This window comes from Fusarium graminearum, chromosome 3 (assembly GCF_000240135.3).
Source record: "Fusarium graminearum PH-1 chromosome 3, whole genome shotgun sequence".
Classification (NCBI taxonomy): domain Eukaryota; kingdom Fungi; phylum Ascomycota; class Sordariomycetes; order Hypocreales; family Nectriaceae; genus Fusarium; species Fusarium graminearum.
In genome coordinates, this window is record NC_026476.1 from 375703 (window position 1) to 394441 (window position 18739).

An 18739-nucleotide genomic window follows, 5' to 3' on the forward strand; every position below is an offset into this window, starting at 1 on the left:
AGAAATTATTTATCTGGAAGGGTAATAGTGTGCAGGTGATAGGTGCATAGTAACTAACTATACATCGTATATATAAAAATCTCCAATCCGTCATATACTCATAGCTCCTTCATGAGCATTAGAAGTGAAATTAAAAAATAGTTGTTTCTTTACAGGAAGAAAGCGACGATACCAGCAGCGAAGAGAGTAGCCTGGATGCTACCAGCGACACGTCCACCGGCGTTGACAACCTGAGCGGGCTCAGTGGGAGTGGAAACAGGAGGAGCGGGGTAGGTCTCGACAGGCTTGGTAACAGCGGGAGGAGCACTCTCGACGGGCTTGCTGGGAGTAGGAGGCTGAACAACGGGCTTGGTCTCCTTGGGAGGCTGGGGCTGCTCAGGCTTCTCGGGCTCCTGGGGGTGCTCAGGCTGAGGAGGAACGGGGTAGGTAGGGTGAGACTCAACAGGAGGCTGGACAACAGGCTTGGTCTCCTTGGGAGGAGTAGGCTGCTGGGGCTTCTCAGGCTCTTGAGGGTGCTGAGGCTTCTCGGGCTGCTGGGGCTGCTCGGGGTGCTCAGGCTCAACAGGCTTGCTGGGGACAGGAACGGGGACAGGGTATGTCTCCTTGGGAGGCTGAGGCTTGGGAGGGTTGTAGGTGCCGTTGCCAGGGTGGGGAGGCTGAACGACGGGGTGAGTCTCCTTGGGGGGCTGGACAACAGGGTGAGTCTGCTTGGGAGGGACAGGGACGACGTGGGTCTCAGTCACAGGGCAGAGAGTGGTACCGACAACGACGGTCTCAGTGCGAGTGTGAGGACGCTCAGGGCAGTCGACAACATCAGGAGGGCACATGGTGACAGTGGTGACCTTGGTGCTGTAGATGGTAGAGGTGGTCAGGTGAGTGGTAGTCTGGTGCTCGACGGGAGCAGTCTCGACAGGCTTGGTGGGCTTGGGGTGCTCCTCAGTGACGGGGCAGACAGTGGTGCCAATTGCGACGGTCTCAGTGCGGGTGTGAGGTCGCTCAGGGCAATCGGTAACCTCAGGAGGGCACATGGTGACAGTGGTGACCTTGGTGGTGTAGAGGGTTGAGGTGGTCATCTCAGCGGTAGTCTGGTGCTCAGGCGCAGTCTCGACAGGCTTGGTGGGCTTGGGGTGCTCCTCAGTGACGGGGCAGACAGTGGTGCCAATGACGATGGTCTCAGTGGTGACGTGAGGTCGCACAGGGCAGTTGGTAACCTCAGGAGGGCACTGGGTGACAGTGTAGGCAGTGGTGGTGTAGAGGGTTGAGGTGGTCATCTCAGTGGTGCCGGGGTAGCCAGGCTTAGTGTACGAAGGCTTGGTGTAGATTGGCTTGGTGTGAGAAGGCTTCGTGTAAGAAGGCTTGGTGTGAGAAGGAGGAGGGTAAGGAGCCTCGTGGCCACCAGTGGTGGTCTCCTCAGGGGGAGGGTACTCGCTGGAGGTAGACTCGACGGGAGGAGTTGAGTCGCTGGTTGTCTCCTCAGGAGGAGGGTAGACACCGGTGGTGGACTCTCCAGGGGGAGGGTAGACACCAGTAGACTCGCCAGGAGGAGGGTAGACTCCAGTGGTAGACTCAACGGGAGGAGGGACCTCAGTGGTAGACTCTACAGGAGGGACAAAGCTGCTGGTAGTCTCCTCGGGGGGAGTAACCTCAGTGGTGGTGCCATGAGGAGGAGGGACCTCGGTGCTCTGTCCAGGAGGAGGGTAGACATCAGTGGTAGACTCTCCCTTAGGAGGAGGGACCTCAGTGCTCTGTCCGGGAGGAGGAGGAACCTCGGTGGTGGACTCGTTAGGAGGAGGAACCTCAGTGCTCTGTCCTGGGGGAGGGTAGACATCAGTGGTAGACTCTCCCTTAGGAGGAGGGACCTCGGTGCTCTGTCCGGGAGGAGGAACCTCAGTGCTCTGTCCGGGAGGAGGGTAGACGCCGGTAGGCTCAGTCTGCTGAGGAGGGGGAACCTCAGTGCTCTGTCCAGGAGGAGGGTAGACAGCAGTAGGCTCGGTGTGCTGAGGAGGAGGAGGAACCTCAGTGGACTGTCCAGGAGGAGGGTACTCGTTACCGGGAGGAGGGTACTCGTTTCCAGGAGGAGGATAGGTGTTGTCGGGAGGAGTATACTCGTTGCTGGGAGGAGTGTACTCGTTGTCAGGAACAGAAGGAACGGGCTCCTCGGATCCGGGAACGGGGTAGTGCCTCTTCTCGACGGCAGCAGCGTTGGCGACGGCGACGGCCGCGCTGAAGATGACAAGACCACGCATATTGAATTAGAGAGATCGAAGTTTAACGAGTGCTTTATAAAACGAGTGAAAGCTGTTTGTGTTAAACGAAAGTGAGGTGAGGAGGGTGAAGAGAAAATCGGAAACTGAGATGGATGGGAAAGTATTCTTATACATGCAGATGGGTTGCCCCCCCAGGTTGTGTCTACAGATCTTATCATCTCCTTATTTCGTATGTCGGCCCAACTCCGCTCAAGTAAATACGGGCGTTCTCCATAGGTATCCCGGTAAACGTGATGTCATCCTTGTCCAAGTGGTTGAACATGTGGATGAGGATGAAGAGGTTGGCCCTGCAAGTTCTGGTGGAGCTACCAGCCAGAAGCTTCAACCAGGCGACAGCATGGCAGTACAGGGTTCACCGTTCAGGACGAAAGGGGGTTCCGTAATAACCATGGCGGGAATCACGATGTTGCAACATAACATTTCGGATGTGACGGGATCCTGGTCCCCGTGCATCGTGTTCGTCTACCATGGATATTAATTTATGTTTTTGACGAACGGTTCAAACGGTGACTTGTGGGTTGTGTGATTGGTCAATGCATCGTAAAACGGCTTCTTTTTTGGGATAGACTTAATTAGAGCGCCACTGGCAGTTGCAACCTCTCAGGTCCCAGGAACCGTATACCCGTAGTAACACTCTTACTCAGAGTTTATCCCGCGGGGTAAACTTGTACAGTAGTAAGTAACTAACCCCCTGCCTTAGACTGTTGGTCTAGTGTATGATCTGACGCGGCCGACTAATGGAAAGGAACTTTTTGCGATCTGCACGCACCAAAAAGCCCCTGTCAGTAGTGTGCACACAGAGAGCACAGTTGTTGTGACTACAGCAAAAAAGATACATCTCCATGATTCCATTCGTGGGGCTCTGCCTTGGGTGACCAGGATGATGCTGGCAAATCACATCTTGACCTCGTATGAATTGGTCGTCCTTGGCCTGCCACTTGGCTACATACACGAGAAAACTCCCCTGTAAAAGTCATCGTTGCTTTGTCGCTCCACTTTATTTACCAAAATCTCGCGTGTTGTCCGTCTAGCAACTTTCTCCTCTTTAGTTCTTGATAGCGACTTGGCGGTGGAGTTGAGTCAAGTATCAGAAGCCGTTGAGCATTAGAAAAAGCAATGGCGAATAGTAACATTTTTTTTTATTTTCACAGAGTACAGAACAGTTCTATCACTCAGTCGTAATCAACCCTGTTGTTGGTGATCAGGGTATGTGATGTTACTTCCGCGATGTGATCCTTGCTTCGAATCAGTCCCCGCTTAACACACTCGCTATACGACGCTGACTCAACCAGAAATGTTTACTCTCTTTACTCAACAGTCTGGCACAGAATATCGGCATTTCTCGGTGGATTCGGTTTATATTTAATTCTGCAATTTTTAAGTTGATGCTACAAAACCTAATCAATGCAAAAGGCTTAATCTTTTGTTCCTGCATGGGTATCCATGTCTCTACTGTAGAGTGAGCTGCCAGTTCATTGACTAAACATCCACAAATGTTTCTCTAGAAATGCATGCATGCACTCATTATCACTCTCTGTTGGCGCTGGAAACCTTCAGTGGCTTCATAAGTGGATAGAGCAGATTACAATGCAACCACTCTGCAGATTCGACATCCCTACAAGGCAAGATAATAACAAGATTGAAATGAAAATCAGCGACAAGCTCTAGGGTAACATGTAATCATATCATCACACCATGATTAACCAACACGAGTCAAATCATTTCAATGCCTGCCACGGCCGGCCATTGTTGCCGAAGCCGAGTTCCAAAAGCTTGGCCTCTGTTATAGTGGAGGGATCAGTTAATCACCACATCATGACGGGAATCGATCACAAAACCAAGGATAAATTATGGACCTGTCTACCGTCTAGTACTGTGCCAAACGGTTGTCGATTCATTCCCATTACTAAACCATCAAGCCAAGATCATCGTTCGTGCAGTCGTAGAGTTGAGGCTTTTTCCTCCAAGTCCAAGTCGTGTCGTTGACGTCAAGTCACAGTAGTTAGTACGCAACCAACATGAGTCGGCCAGAATACGAACTTTAGAGTCTAACTTTGAGCTTAGAGTCAAGATACGGTTCAACCTGTTCCTAGATTTCAATCCGTATAGCAGCAAGTAAATTCGGCACATTGTAACCGTCATCTACTGTCTCTGCCGTGTGGCTTTTGCGCCCAAGTAAGGCTGTCTAGCTGTCAAAACAAAAGCTCAGGCCGCCGTGAGGCTCTCGTTAGTACGGAAGCTATTTATATCAGCATTAAACCAGGCGAAATCTGACCAAAGACCCGGGAATGGTTGTATCGAATCGTATTCCCATCATTTTGTAATTTACCCATGCTGTTGTATTTTCCGAAAGAGTCTCGTGCGCTGTCAAAGTCAATGCTACGTTCCCTTCTCTGCCAAGCCTCCCCTTTCTCACTCGCCACCACCCACTACGGACCCATTGTAGAATCTCCCCCATCTCACATCAATCAACAAATCCCCTTTTCTTTTTTCCTTCTAGATAGGCAAGAGAACGACGATCGACAGGGGCGAGTTTCATGTGGATGGCTCTAGACTCGGAGATCCGCGAAGAAACGAAAAGAGACTAGGCCTCGTATTTTTTCATCTGGACTAGATCGGATTCAGATTAACGCGGAATCTCATGAGCCGAGGCTAAATTTGTCAACTCGGCCGAACCGTGTGCTTACGTACAATCTTACTTGATTGTGAGTTGAAATGACATTCAGTCTTGACTGAGACTCATTCGCTATGGCGCTTGAGTGAGATTGTGATGGGCAAAATGCTTCATTATATGAAATTTGCCAAGATATAAGAGATGAAGTCTTGACATGACCTCAATTAAATAAATAGATTATTTAGTCCACTGCATTTGAGAATCAAGTGTAAAATACTTTATCGCAGGCGTCTCATTCTGCGACTATGCGTCTCACTATACGTGCATGTACTCATATCTCCAAGCAGACTGATTTCGTATCTCGGTCTGAGTACATCCATCTTAGTAGTTGATTGAAGTCAGTGCCTCACATACAGATTATGTATTGATTCTACGACTTGATCTTACTCTCTTACGAAGGATGAGACTGATGTGAGAAATAAGGAACTCATCGAAATCTGATACAAAAACATACCCAAATACTTCACTGACAAAAACCACACCTTTATCTCTAACAGAAATGATCTCATGCATTTCATCTTCTAAGTAGAGGTAAGTCACCAAGTGCTGCCATAGCTACCCTAGACGCCTTCCTATCTCGCTGTCGTCAAACCAGCAAGTGAATTTCTGAATGACATGTACTCTTGTGGCGAATCACTAGCGATCTGAAAAGAGATAAAACTTAAACAAAAAATGCTCTAGAAGTGCAAGTGCAAGTGCAATGGAAGACAGAGATGACAGTGGTTAAGTCAAGAGAGATGTGAGCTGGAATACAACAAAATATATTAAGCTTGTATACTTCTATGACTATCAGCAACTGAAATCTGCTCATGCGCGCAACGTTCCGTCACTGGATTGGTGCTATAAATAACTCTGGACAATCCAATTTTCCAAAAAGATAAAGTTCCGGGGCTTCTCACAGTCCATATGAAAAGAGACATGAACCTACCCCGGGAGACCACAGAAGTTTAACCCTATGGAGATAACATTAGCGAAGTCGATCAAGCCACAGGGCTTTAAGAAAGACGTACATCTTGGGCGACCGCTCTTAAACAGTGTTTTAGTTTCACCGTTTCTGTCTTTGAGTTTATAGCCAAAACCGAACGATCAAAAGATAGTAATTGTCACGGCGTGTCACTACCCTAGAGCAGGAGATGGAATCATTCCGTTGGCAAGACACGCAAATTCAAGGTGCCGCTGTATTCTCCAATTCCCATTGTGTAAATAGCTTGACCTGGCAATAAAGCTATTCGGATATAGTATCAACTGTGCTGGCCTGAAGACTCATTAGTTGCCGCTGGATGTTGGTATCCGGAGCTATCAGACTCCCAGAAAGATGTAAAACCCAGCTAAACAGCCAGCTAAATTGACCAACTCTATCCAAATGCGTGTCACCCACGTGGGACACCACTTCTGTATGCAGCCACCAACCAAGACCACTCAAACACCCAACATGGTGTCTAACCAAGGCTACCCAGACACTCAAACACTCAGCCCATTCCATGCGAGTCAATCTAGATTCCCATGCAGCTTCACTGTTTGCCACTAGAGCACTGCCACCAACATGGATTTTCCAGAATATCGCTCAAACAGAGATAAACAACGAGTTTCGGATATCAAGTCTAGCCTTGTACGTTCATGGCGTGTGTGTCTACGCCACATGGGTCGATTTGCGTGCCTCGACTACAGGCGTTCGTGGATATGGAACTATGATGCAGTTGTTCGGTCATGGGCAGATTGATAAATGTACCTGAATCTCGAGTCTGTAATGTCACGGCAATATATTGAGAATATTTCGGACTTTGTAGGTACACAGTTGTCGAGGGCTGTTGTTCTACTTTTGATGATAGCTTCCCAATTACAATCCACCAAACAACATCAATCCAGTCTCTCAAAAATCTACCTAAAGCGGCAACAACCCAGAGCGGCCGCCCAACGGTTCTGAGCCGTGTTATAGTGTCGATCGTCACTACCATGTCCAGATCGACAACACCCAGTCCAATAGAAATCTCAAGCTCTACACTACAATAGGCGGCGACCGGATCAAAACAGGGCTGAGTTTGGACACCCCTGTTGCAGCGTGAGGCTGAACTATGGTAATAGCAATCCGGAAACACGGAGATCCATGGGCCAGACTAGGTTCGTAGCAACACCTTTCATTCCATCGACAGTCCATGCGACCAATTAGCTTGCTGGGATGATCTTCAATCACCCGTGGCGTTGGGTACGGTCGGACGGGAGTCTAGGTGGTCAAAGCTGTCGTGCAGAGAGTCTATCAAGACATAACGTTATACGATGATCTACGATGCATAACCCTATTAATATCAACAAAAACAAATTCAAGACACATTATATAAAAACAAATCGAATCTGTGTTTGATCTCACAATCCCCATGTCTTGAATTAATCTCGCGTCGCCCCCCTGATCACGGTGTGGCGTCCAGGAATGCAGTACCATTCCAAGTCAATCCACGTTCAGCTGAGAAAACCATTAAAAACATATCCAACGCTATCTTCTTTTCGGAATACAACTCCTTGGGATGTGTGCTTGAATCCCTGTGTGATCGATCAAGATGGATCCTCAAGTCCGTGAAATATGCAGCCACTGCCGAAGTAAGCACCAACATGTCTCACACACAATACCATAGCGCTTTCTAATAAGACACATGCCATTCCACGCCCCCAATTCTTCCTTTTTACCTTTTTCTCTCTCTTTTTTTCTCTTCTCCAAATTTCTTCCATGTTAATGGAGATTACACTCTTTTCGCCATGGGGCTGTTCAAGCGTCTCGTCTTTCTGGCGGCGCTGTTCTGCAATGGTGTCGCCGCGCAGAGCTTTGCTTCCGTGCTTACAGAAGCACCACAATGTGCTGTTAGTTTACGACATCCTATCGAAAACGAAACGAATATGCTGATGGGTGATAGGCCGATTGTCTGGTTACGTTGTTTAGTGAGGAACCGTTTGCGGGGAAGAATCAAAGCGCGATTTGCCAAGATCAACAGTTCGCTGATGAGATTGGGAATTGTCTGACGGCGAAATGCACGGTACGACAGACTTTGGGTATGAATGATGGATTGAGACGAAAGAATGAGCACTGATTTGGGAGCAGATTTTATCAAAATGTCATCGGCCGTATGCGGAATTAAACCGACCAACAATGTCCTCCTATATCGCTTAACGACACTCATCATGGCTGGTCTTGCATTGCTTTTCTTCGCCTTACGGATAATAGCCACAGTCAGATTACGTCTTACATGGGCGATGGACGATACAATGGCTGTCGCCTCGGCTGTAAGTCTTTCGACTGCTGGGATGGAGGATGATACTCATGCTTAACAGATCTTGCTGATACCGGTTGTTGTCATTATGCAATTTAGTATGTCGTCTTGCGTGGATCCAAGGCCAGGTGGCTAACTGACAGTTCAACAGTGATGCAAAACGGTCTTGGTGTTGACCTGTGGTATCTCTCAGACCATCAAATCACAGAAGGATTCAGAGTAAGCCCATCACCTTTCTTGTATACACAGCCAGCTGACTTCTCTCTAGCTCTTCTTCTTTCTCGAAATGTTCTACCTAACCGCCCGCGTCCTCGTCAAATCTACGATTCTATGCTTCTTCCTACGCATCTTCAGCAACCCCAGATTCCGCCTCATCGTTAAAGTCACACTAGCGTTCAACGTTCTTATCGGTGTTACATTCTTTATCCTTGTCTTCTTCCAAACGACACCGATTGGTCTCTTCTGGATCGGATGGCAGACCAAGGACGCTGAAAAAGTCATGCTGGGAATTATACGGCTGACGCTACCACACGCCGCCCTTGTTCTTGCGCTGGATATATGGGTGCTTATCTTGCCAATTACCCAGCTTTGGGAGTTGGGACTGAAGTTGAGGAAGAAGATTGGCGTTATGGCCATGTTTAGTTTTGGTATCTTGTGAGTTACACAGACTCTCTTGCTGACCAGCCTGCCTATTTACTGACCATGCCCAGCCTTACGATTGTTGCTGTGATTCGAGTAGATCAATTAATCCTCTTTGCAAGATCACAAGACTTGACAGGTACGACCACCAAGTACATCCAAAGATGACCCAACTAACAAACCAGTTATCAACGCACAAAAAGCCATGATCTGGTCCTGCATCGAGATATCAGTAGGCATCATGGTATCATGCATGCCACACATCCGCAATTTAGTCCGACACATAAAATCACGAATACGCGAAAAGAGAGGAAAGGAAAAGGAACCGAGCAACGAAGCGGTATTTATTCAACGATCACTTGTACCGATATCAGTAGGTGATGCGACGTCGGAACCAGCGTTGTTTGACGAAGGGGGTTTGTTGAAGAATAGTGCTGCGACGAGAACAACGACGACGACTACTACTACTACTACAAATACAGATGTTATAACAACTGTCTCTACGACGATAGGGACCGGAAAGATGGAGAGTATAAATGGGAGGTCGAGTGGTTATGCGAGCGATGCAGATACACAAGTTTAGATACCAAGATACCCAAGCGATTTTTATATACTTTATGTAAAGAACATTAGCCGTCATTTGTTAAACAAATCGCAATCATCGATACGCAAAGACAGGATGCTGCGACAAACATGATCTGCATCTGTGGAATGGACTCATTCATGATTGTCGGAATTTAGCTCCATCTGATAAACATCCACTAAAACCGCCTGAGTTTAGGTGCTGAAGCTACTGCAAGCACACACCAGGAACAGGTCCCACAGTGGATATTTAGCGACAATCACATCGACAAGAGATCAGAAGCTTGAGTTGGATCATGTAATTGTCATTACTATATATTATTTATTTATTTATTTAATTTTGGTATCATCAAGGTCATTAAAACCATCCCCCATCTATCGGCAAGTGTATCCACCATCAATGACGAGATCGCTACCAGTAGTATAAGTACTAGCATCAGACAAGAAGTAAACATAAGCAGCCTTGAGCTCCTTGGCATCTCCGTTTCGGCCCATGGGGATCATGCTCCTCCACAGCTCCTGGGTCTCGGCGTCGATAAAGTCAGACAGGCCGGTGTCGATGTAGCCGGGAGAGATGGAGTTGACGCGGGCAAAGTCGCGCCACTCGTTGGCGAGAGAGCGTGCCATGTGGATGCAGCCCGCCTTGGCGACGTTGTAAGAGGTCTGCTCTTGAGGGTAGTTGGCGATGTGGCCGGACATGGAGGAGGTAATAACGAAGGAGCCGTGGCCTTGCTTGCGGAAGAGAGCGCCGACGGCCTTGGCGCAGTAGGCGGTGCCGTTGAGGTCGATCTGGATAACGTGGTCCCAGTCGGCAGCGGAGCCGTCAATGACACCAGCGTTGGCAGTAGCACCGGCGCTGACATTGTTAGTATAACATCAATTGAACAGATTGAGGGTACTTACTTGGCGACAAATCCGTCAATCTTGCCAAAGTCCTTGACAACCTCGCCAACAAATCGCTCAACATCGTTGTAGTCGGCAGCGTTGAGCTTGTAAGCCTTGGCCTTGACGCCGTACTCCTTGACGAGCTCCTCGACGTTCTTGTCGGCGCCCTCCTTGCGGGAAGCGTAGGTGATGGCGACGTCGGCGCCCATCTCAGCGGCACCGCGGGCGGCCTCGATACCCATGCCTCGGGGGCCGGAAGCGCCGGTGACGACGACGACCTTGCCCTTGAGGCTGAGGAGGTCGAGGATGTGGTTGGCCTTGGGGATTTGTTGAACCATGGTTGCGGTAGTGGAAGTAGATGTGGTAAAGATGGGTGAGTGATGAGTAGTGATGGATAGAGAAAGTGAGGGACAAAAGAGGAGGGAGGTTAGACTATTTGTACAAATCGGGAGTTGGTCAAGTCATGGCGTGAGGTGTTTTGTTTTGCTACAGAAAACTAAAAGCAGCATTGTATCTGCATGGATGGGATGCATCCCAAGCTGTGGTGGGTGGGATGGATGGGTCCAGTGATGTCATGGAGTCAAGAACAAAAAAACAGCTCTTAGACAAAAGACATCGGCGATTAAACAAGAGAGATCCACAACAATTGATGGAGAATTGATCTAGTCCTTGATAAATTGATGGAGAACTCATCCAGTCACTTATGCAATTGTTTGTATTATCGCTGCTCGAACATTCTAGGAACAAGACGGAGGAGAATGCCCCTCCATTTGACGTTGACGCGTCGAGGGGTAATTTGTTGTTGGGTCAGTCACAGTCACATTCAGTCACCTTGGTAGTTACTGGTGGGACGAATGAGACCATGTCTACAAGATCCAACGTTTTTTTAGTTTATGTACTGTCCATCAATTGGTTGCTGTCTAATATACTTTTATCAGTGGTGAGACGCGTGCATGCAAAAACACCACCTCTGAGCTGAGCGTGGCGGGGTAATTGACCAGGTAATGCTTCACCATCACTCTGTGGTGTTTATTGCGCATGCGTCTTCGATGCGATCGAGGAGATATGGTGTTTTGTTTACTTGTATGGACCATTTCATCATTACTACCAACCCATAACCAATTACTTACAGCAACACAGACTCTCTAACAAAATACCACCGAGACCTCCCCCGCGGGTGGATATCCTCGAGCGTCATTCTCCCGTCTCTCTTCCTTGCTTAGACTTGCCAAACCCCGCAGAACGGCCGGGCTTGACCGCTCTCTTTTGGGTTTAGTTTTGTGTCTCTCGTTGCATTAGGTCCGCAGGCGCGTTCGACTTGGAAGCGCATCAGTCGATAAATAACTGACTGCACTGGTTGGTGTTTGAGAGCTGCTGGTGGGGGCTGCAATCCCGGTCCGACAGCAGTTGCTACAGTGCTACAGACGCTAAAGTTACCCTGGACCTGACAAGGCATGACAAGACACGACAAATGATGAGTTAATACATCACCAATGCTTACTGACTCTTGGTATACCTGAGTAATAATGCTCATCTTATGTTGAGTAATTAAAAGTTATCACTCTGCATTTTGTAATACATCACCCAACCCAAACACCAGCATATAAACACATCACCAAAGGAGGGGTCATGTCTCACAAGCCACACATTGCACATGTTGAGATGCATCAGTAACAATTTATTACCCAAAACCCTGCAATCTCTCGCCGCTTTAAACTAAATAAGGTATCGGAAATCCCGCTTCATCCTCAAAGCCTCATCAGGGCTATCCATCACCTCAACCGCAGCCGTGTGCGCAGCCACATCCTGTCTTGTCTCCCAAGCAGTCGCCTCTCCCCTCTCAAGCTTCTTGTTGAGGTCAATCAGCACCAGCCTGAAAATGTAGCATCCCAGCACAGTAACACCAAACATGGACAGCACAATGCCGTAGCTCTTGCGGTATCCGTTCTCCTTGAGATCCCACACGTATGAACCCGCCACGTTGCCCAATTGACTGAACGCGTTGATCATGGCAATCGCGACGGCGCGCTTGGCAGGTGGTCGGGGGAATGACGACGAGATCCACGAGTAAAACACGATGAAACCGGCGTAGGACGATGCTTGAAGGAAGAGGGCGAGGTATCGCGCTGCGACAGCCTCGGTGGCCATGCTGATGATGAAGCCGATTGTTCCGACACAAATTGGACCGACAATATGCCAGAACTATTTAATTGTTAGTATACATCCCCAATTGACGCGAAGCAATTGAAACTAACCTTTTCTTGTGTCTTGTCAGAGTGCCAAGCGTTGATGACCGAGACAATACAAGAGAAAACCCATGGGGGCGCACTCATGAGAAGAGTGGGAACGTAGCCGAAGCCAAGTGTCTGGGTCAAACTGGGCTGTTGACTTGTTAGCAACGTCGCGCATTTAATGAAACGCAATTGACTTACAAAAAAGGCATTGAACGAGAGTCCAACGACGTACGCGGTAAAGGTAAGCATCATGATGTAAATCTTGACATCCTTGACCGCAAGCTTGAGACCGTAGAAAGCACTCTCCTCACGAGAATCCTCATCGGCCTCACCAACATCCTCCACCATGCGCAATTGCGCAACCTGTCTCTCCTCCTCGGTGAAACCACGCGAGTTGTGAGGCAAATCAGGAAGAATAAAAGCAGCAGAGACGGCAACGCCCATGGTGATGGCGCCCTCGATCCAGAACAGCCATCGCCACGCAGCATGGCCCAGCACGCCCTGCATGTTGGACAAGACACCCGCGCCGACAAGAGCGGAAAAGGCGTTGGAGATGAGGTTACCGCAGAAGAGAATGGCATTGCGCTTGGTGAGTTCGCTGCGCGTGTACCATTTGGACAGAATCAGCAGCGCACCAGGCAGGAAAGCCGCCTCGACGAAACCAAGGAAGAATCGAATGGAGACCATGCCTGCGAAATTGTGCACGCTTCCACTAAGAGTGGAAATAAGACCCCAGAGCAACATAGCCGCAGAAATGTACAGCGAAGGACGCTGGATGCGGTTGATGAACATGTTGGAGGGCACCTGCATGAGGATGTACCCGACGTACAGAATACTCAAGCAGGTGGCGTACTGGTTGTAGCTCAGGTTGAGGTCTTCTTGCAGGCCCTTGAGACGGGCGGCGGCCATGTTATTGCGGTCGAGGTAGTTCATGATGTAGATGAGGACGAAGAGGGCGCAGCGGGTGTCGAGCTTGCGCTTCATGCTCTTTTCGACGGCGGCGCGATGCTGGGGGTCCATTGCGAGGGCAATAGCTGTCGGGCCGCGGGATTGCGACTCGACGCTTGTTTTGGCCGTGGCCATGTGGTCGTCTGGCTTTTGGTCTGCCATGGTATAGGTTGGGCTGGAGGCAGAGCAAGAGAGATGGGATGTTCAATTTGGTCGGGGCATCGTCGCATTTATGAACAGACAGAATGCCATGTTACATCATCGCGTCGCCTTGTTTGGTGTAGCGTGCAGAGGAGGAAGAGAAAAAAATAAAAACATGGGGGAACGATGAACTGGGGAAGGGGGTTTATCCGCTGTGCTTAACCGGATGAGGGCAAGTTGATGTCCCCGGGTTCCCCCAGAGTTGGTTGACTGTCACCCTCGAAAGAAGATGCAAAATCTGAGTGTCACACTTTTAAGGCGAGGACCAATTGAATGATGTGTGGAGGTGGTGGGTGTAGATCTTGTCCTTGTCGGGGTTGAATACAGGGCATCTCGTCAAGTGAGCGCAAACAAGAACAGAGCAACCAGTATTTTTACTATCAATAAATCCATCTAATCACCGGTAGATCGATAAAAAAATAAGAATAAACAATGCCGTTTAATGCCGAACCAATTCTCCTCATTAACCTCCAAGTGTGCAACGTTGGAGAGAATGCGGAGTCTCCGCAAAGATAAAAAAGTGAGGGGAATCTGCCCATTCACCCATTCCAACCCCTACAGCGATAAAAAGGCCCGAATACAAAACGGAGTTACCACATTGAGCCGAAACCATGTCTTCCCCAGTTACAGAGTACAACTTGTGAGTAGGCAGCAGAATTAAAATTGGTTGCCCGTCTTTTCAATGCCCGTGGGGAAATACAAAGTTATAGTGGAGATTAAGTTGGGGAAAAAAAAGAATTGGAGACAGGTTCGTGCTGGTAGACTGGGGGATTTTGGGTTTAGCGATGGTCTATAGTGGAGGAGGTTAGCTAATGGCGAGGGTGAGTGTCGACCGGTCCTCGGGAATTGTCGGTCAACAAAGGTCAATGCTGGGGTGGCCTGGGATGGAGAAGGGGATGGTCAAGGGTAAGAGTAAATCCAGTGCCATGGAATGGGTAACGAATATTGGATGAACAAGTTCTGATGTTGTGGTGATCAGAGGTTCCTAGAAGTTGAGATGTTGGTGGATGTTGGTGGTGGAGGTTGGAGATGGTTAGAGATGGTTGGCCGAGACAACAATAACGAGATGATCCACATTCAATGGTTACAGAATATAATCTTGAATTCTCTATCTCTATCTAAATAGTAGGTAGTAGCCATTGAGTGATCTGGTTGTTGGCAACTGATTTATCACAACTAACAGACACCATCTCATCTCTAGACACCACCAAACTCAGCATGAACCATGTAATGTTCAACAATATCCAACTCGTAATTATTTTATCATCAGAGATCTACTCAAAACACGCTAATACAAAAACCCATCTCTACCCCATCACCTCTCCAACCGCCCAGCAACACTCGTCTCATCTCTACTCTGCTTCAAAAACGGCACAAGCGTCGTCCCCCCCGTCCCCGTCAACTCTTCTTCTCTACCCTTCTTCAACGACGAACTCGCCAAATTCTGCGGTCCTTTGGTTACAGCCCCCTGCCTCGACGGCAAAATAATATACCGCGTCACAATCTGAATATGCTTATTCCTAAACACAGTCAACGCCTCCGTCGCAGCGCTAAAAGCTCCTTGTAACCGCTCCTGCTCAACTGTATGTGGTGTCTGCATCGCGAGTTCGCGAATGCTGCCCATGCGAGCAATATGCGTCAAGAAACGACGGTGTGGACCCGGCATGTAATCTTTCACGATGTCGTGATAACTTCTTTCTCCCTTGCGTTCTGTGTTGTTGCCGCTAGTGATGTGTTCTACACCTAGCACAATATCGAAGAATTGGATAAGAGAGCTTTGACCATTGCTTCCACCGCGTAAATGGCGCCATTCTCCTTTTCCGTTACCCTCGTCGTAGAAAACGCCATTAGGCAAACCAGCTGCTTCCATATTTTTACTACCCGCCAAAAAGGGACGTATCTTGTAGTAAAAAGTCATAGGATCACACTTTTCATACATTCTTTCTAATAGTGCACCGACACCCTCGATGCATGTTTTTAGATCTTGCAGGGCGGAGATGATGGTGTTGTAGTCGCGTGTCTTGACGGCCTCGAGGGCTTCCATCATGCGGGGAATGATCTTTCCGGCGCGTGCTTCCATGGCGACGCTGATGAGGAGAAACCATGACTCTGACTCTGTGCCTGTAAAGGTGTGAAGAGTAGAAAGATCATCGAGGTTAGAAAAGTCGGGTCCGGCGCAGGAAAAGTTCCAGAGGTTGGCTGCGGCATAGGACAAAACGGGAGGAAGTTCGAGACGTTTTGACACGGCGAGGAAGGGGATTGTGATCTGAGGAGGCAGAATCTGTAAAATATTAGTACAAATAATACAAGAGAATGAACGAATGAACTCACCTCGGCTGGCTTCTCACCACCCCAGACATAAGCATGCGTCAAGAACGCAAGAACACTATAAGCCCTCCTCCACTCAGGCTCAGACTTTAGTCTATCCGTCCCCAACACAGGCATTGTATCAACAGCGCGTCTGATATCATTATACTGAATCAAAGGAGCAACATGTTGAATAACAAGTTCCCATGGTTGATAGTAAGGATCGGGGAATTGTTTCAAAGGGCTGTGCTCCGGGAGAAAAGCATTGCTCGTCACGGCAAACTGCTTTAGCTCGGCCGTGAGTTTGATACGGGGCAATTGGTGTGTAACGGCGTGTGGCGACATTGTGTAGATCAAAGAATAAACAATTAAACTGGCTTAACTTAATTGATGTAGATCAAACAATAACAATGACTGGCTGATGGGTATTGTAGATGAAAGAGATGACACTTTCTAGAAAAGTCTTGATTAAAATAACTCCCCCCTAAAACGCCAAGATACATCTCTTCCTCCCTTCTATCCGTCTTCCGTGCATTTTTAATCCTCCGAATATCCTCACCTCCGAAGCATATCACGATACGGAATGAAACAGTGTCATATCTTCCGCATCCGATGACAGGCATGTGACCAATCGCTAAACGTCACCATGTCGAAAATGGACTAAATGACGTCCACTATGCGGATCTCGGGGAGCGGAACTTCGGATGATAGAGTGATTTTCCGCACTTCCGCGATGGAGTACTACACACTATCGCCGGGACTGGCCGAGAGAGGGGATAGAGGCAAGCATAAAGTGATTTCGTGATCCCGCATCCCATCATACGATTTTCTCACACACCAAGTCATCCAGCATCGTCAGTCTTACAGTCAGCATTTTATACAATGGAGCTATCATCTTTCGTCGAGCGTCTCCGAAGCAGCGCACCGCCTAAGTTTCCTTCCGACGCTAACTCACTTGACTTTGCGCGCAATCTTGATTCACAGGATAAACTGAGCCATCTCCGAGATGAATTCATCCTTCCTACAAAGAAATCTCTAAAGAAAAAGGCCCTCGACGGATCAATTCGTAAGTCAATCTACCCTGATGAAATCAATTGAGACTAATGCACCTTTAGCAAATGGCCATGCGCAGAATGGCAGCGTCAACGGCACAAATGGTCACACCAACGGCCAAGATGATGACCAACAATGCATCTACTTCGTCGGCAACTCTCTCGGCGCTCAACCAAAAGCCGTAAGAGAACATCTCAACGCCCAGCTCGAGACATGGGCTTCAGTCGGTGTAAACGGACATTTCAGCGCAATGGGCAACTCCCCACTCCCTGCATGGCAGGATCTCGCTGAGGACTGCGCCATCAGATCTGCTGATATCGTCGGTGCTTCTCCTCACGAGATTGTCATCATGAACACCCTCACCGCAAACTTGCATCTCCTCATGGCTAGTTTCTACAAGCCGAATGAGAAGCGCCACAAGGTTATTTTGGAGTGGAAGCCTTTTCCTAGTGACCATTACGCTATTGAGAGTCAAGTTGTCTGGCACGGGCTAGATCCTGAGAAGAGCATGGTTAAGATTGAACCTAATGAGGATCACATCATAACCACTGATCTCATTCTTTCAACCATTGATCAACACGCCGATGACACCGCTCTTCTTCTCCTCCCTGGTATTCAGTACTACTCTGGCCAACTCTTCGACATTCCCCGAATTACCGCCTACGCACAAGCAAAGGGAATAGTAGTAGGTTGGGATCTCGCCCACGCAGCCGGAAACGTCGAACTCAAGCTCCATGACTGGAACGTTGATTTCGCATGCTGGTGCACGTACAAGTACATCAACGCCGGACCCGGTTCCATCGCCGGTGCTTATGTTCACGAGCGTCATGGAAAAGTCGAGATGAACTCCGAGACAGGCAAGGCTAGCTACAGACCGCGTTTGATGGGCTGGTACGGAGGTGACAAGAGTGTGCGGTTCAACATGGATAACAACTTTATTCCTACCGCTGGCGCAGGTGGTTTCCAGCTATCGAACCCTTCTGCTATCGACCTGGCTAGTTTATCCGGTGCTTTGAGCGTGTTTAACAAAACAACCATGCACGACCTCCGCTCCAAAGCCCTCGTTCTCACAGCATACTCAGAATACCTCCTCGATCAAATCCTCTCAGAGTCTGGTGATTCCGAACTCTTCCGCATCATCACCCCACGCGATCCTCTTCAGCGCGGAACTCAATTGAGTGTCCTCCTGAAGGATGGTCTGTTGGATAACGTCAGTGCAGCACTTGAAGAAAATGCTGTGATTTGCGACAAGAGAAAGCCTGGTGTTATCCGAGTTGCGCCTGTGCCGCTGTACTCGAGGTTTGAGGATGTGTGGAGGTTTATGCAGATCTTGAGGGGAGCTTTGAAGAATTAGAGTAAAATGGGTTAGAATATGGTATAATAAGCGACAATTGATTTATCTTCTATATGAAAGTCCGTCTAGTACATTTGTTTTTGTGGGTTGTTCGTGAGAACGTGATGTAGTCTCGCCATCTAAAGTTGACTTTTGCCCTACTCTTGCTTGCTCAATTGGTGAACTAACAAGTATCTACCTTGTCGTGTAACAAAAGCAGACATGTGTTTTTCGGCTATGCGCCAAATGATCTATCATCTTTCTTTTACCTTTTCTTGCCGCAGATGCTTACTATCGGCTAGACATGGCCTTCATATCTGACAACACCATATGCGAACACGAATCCGTCGGATACGATA

General features: G+C 48.5%; 6 protein-coding genes across 6 annotated transcripts; 2 read left to right on the forward strand and 4 right to left on the reverse strand.

Moving 5' to 3' along the window:
• Nucleotides 1–7: 7 nt before the first annotated feature.
• Nucleotides 8–2246, reverse strand: FGSG_04824 (uncharacterized protein; the record flags this gene model as incomplete). The annotated part of the gene is made up of 1 exon (XM_011324973.1): nucleotides 8–2246. One exon carries the CDS (start codon nucleotides 2244–2246, stop codon nucleotides 150–152), a length of 2097 nt encoding a protein of 698 aa, XP_011323275.1. The 3' UTR covers nucleotides 8–149.
• A 5947-nt stretch (nucleotides 2247–8193) lies between these two features.
• On the forward strand, nucleotides 8194–9420 carry FGSG_04825 (uncharacterized protein; the record flags this gene model as incomplete). The annotated part of the gene is made up of 6 exons (XM_011324974.1): nucleotides 8194–8211; nucleotides 8260–8296; nucleotides 8350–8417; nucleotides 8467–8852; nucleotides 8909–8976; nucleotides 9023–9420. The coding sequence occupies 6 exons, from the start codon at nucleotides 8194–8196 to the stop codon at nucleotides 9418–9420; spliced, it is 975 nt and encodes a 324-aa protein (XP_011323276.1).
• Nucleotides 9421–9707: 287 nt separating this feature from the next.
• FGSG_04826 (L-xylulose reductase) lies at nucleotides 9708–10727 on the reverse strand. Its single transcript, XM_011324975.1, has 2 exons — nucleotides 10323–10727; nucleotides 9708–10275 (listed from the first exon to the last, which is right to left on the reverse strand). Exons 1-2 carry the CDS (start codon nucleotides 10640–10642, stop codon nucleotides 9795–9797), a joined length of 801 nt encoding a protein of 266 aa, XP_011323277.1. The 5' UTR covers nucleotides 10643–10727; the 3' UTR covers nucleotides 9708–9794.
• Nucleotides 10728–11984: 1257 nt separating this feature from the next.
• FGSG_04827 (uncharacterized protein) lies at nucleotides 11985–13766 on the reverse strand. Its single transcript, XM_011324976.1, has 3 exons — nucleotides 12737–13766; nucleotides 12560–12685; nucleotides 11985–12506 (listed from the first exon to the last, which is right to left on the reverse strand). Exons 1-3 carry the CDS (start codon nucleotides 13646–13648, stop codon nucleotides 12021–12023), a joined length of 1524 nt encoding a protein of 507 aa, XP_011323278.1. The 5' UTR covers nucleotides 13649–13766; the 3' UTR covers nucleotides 11985–12020.
• Nucleotides 13767–15002: 1236 nt separating this feature from the next.
• On the reverse strand, nucleotides 15003–16339 carry FGSG_04828 (uncharacterized protein; the record flags this gene model as incomplete). Its single annotated transcript, XM_011324977.1, has 2 exons — nucleotides 15003–15968; nucleotides 16019–16339. The coding sequence occupies 2 exons, from the start codon at nucleotides 16337–16339 to the stop codon at nucleotides 15003–15005; spliced, it is 1287 nt and encodes a 428-aa protein (XP_011323279.1).
• Nucleotides 16340–16876: 537 nt separating this feature from the next.
• Nucleotides 16877–18433, forward strand: FGSG_04829 (uncharacterized protein; the record flags this gene model as incomplete). The annotated part of the gene is made up of 2 exons (XM_011324978.1): nucleotides 16877–17060; nucleotides 17110–18433. 2 exons carry the CDS (start codon nucleotides 16877–16879, stop codon nucleotides 18399–18401), a joined length of 1476 nt encoding a protein of 491 aa, XP_011323280.1. The 3' UTR covers nucleotides 18402–18433.
• Nucleotides 18434–18739: the final 306 nt, after the last annotated feature.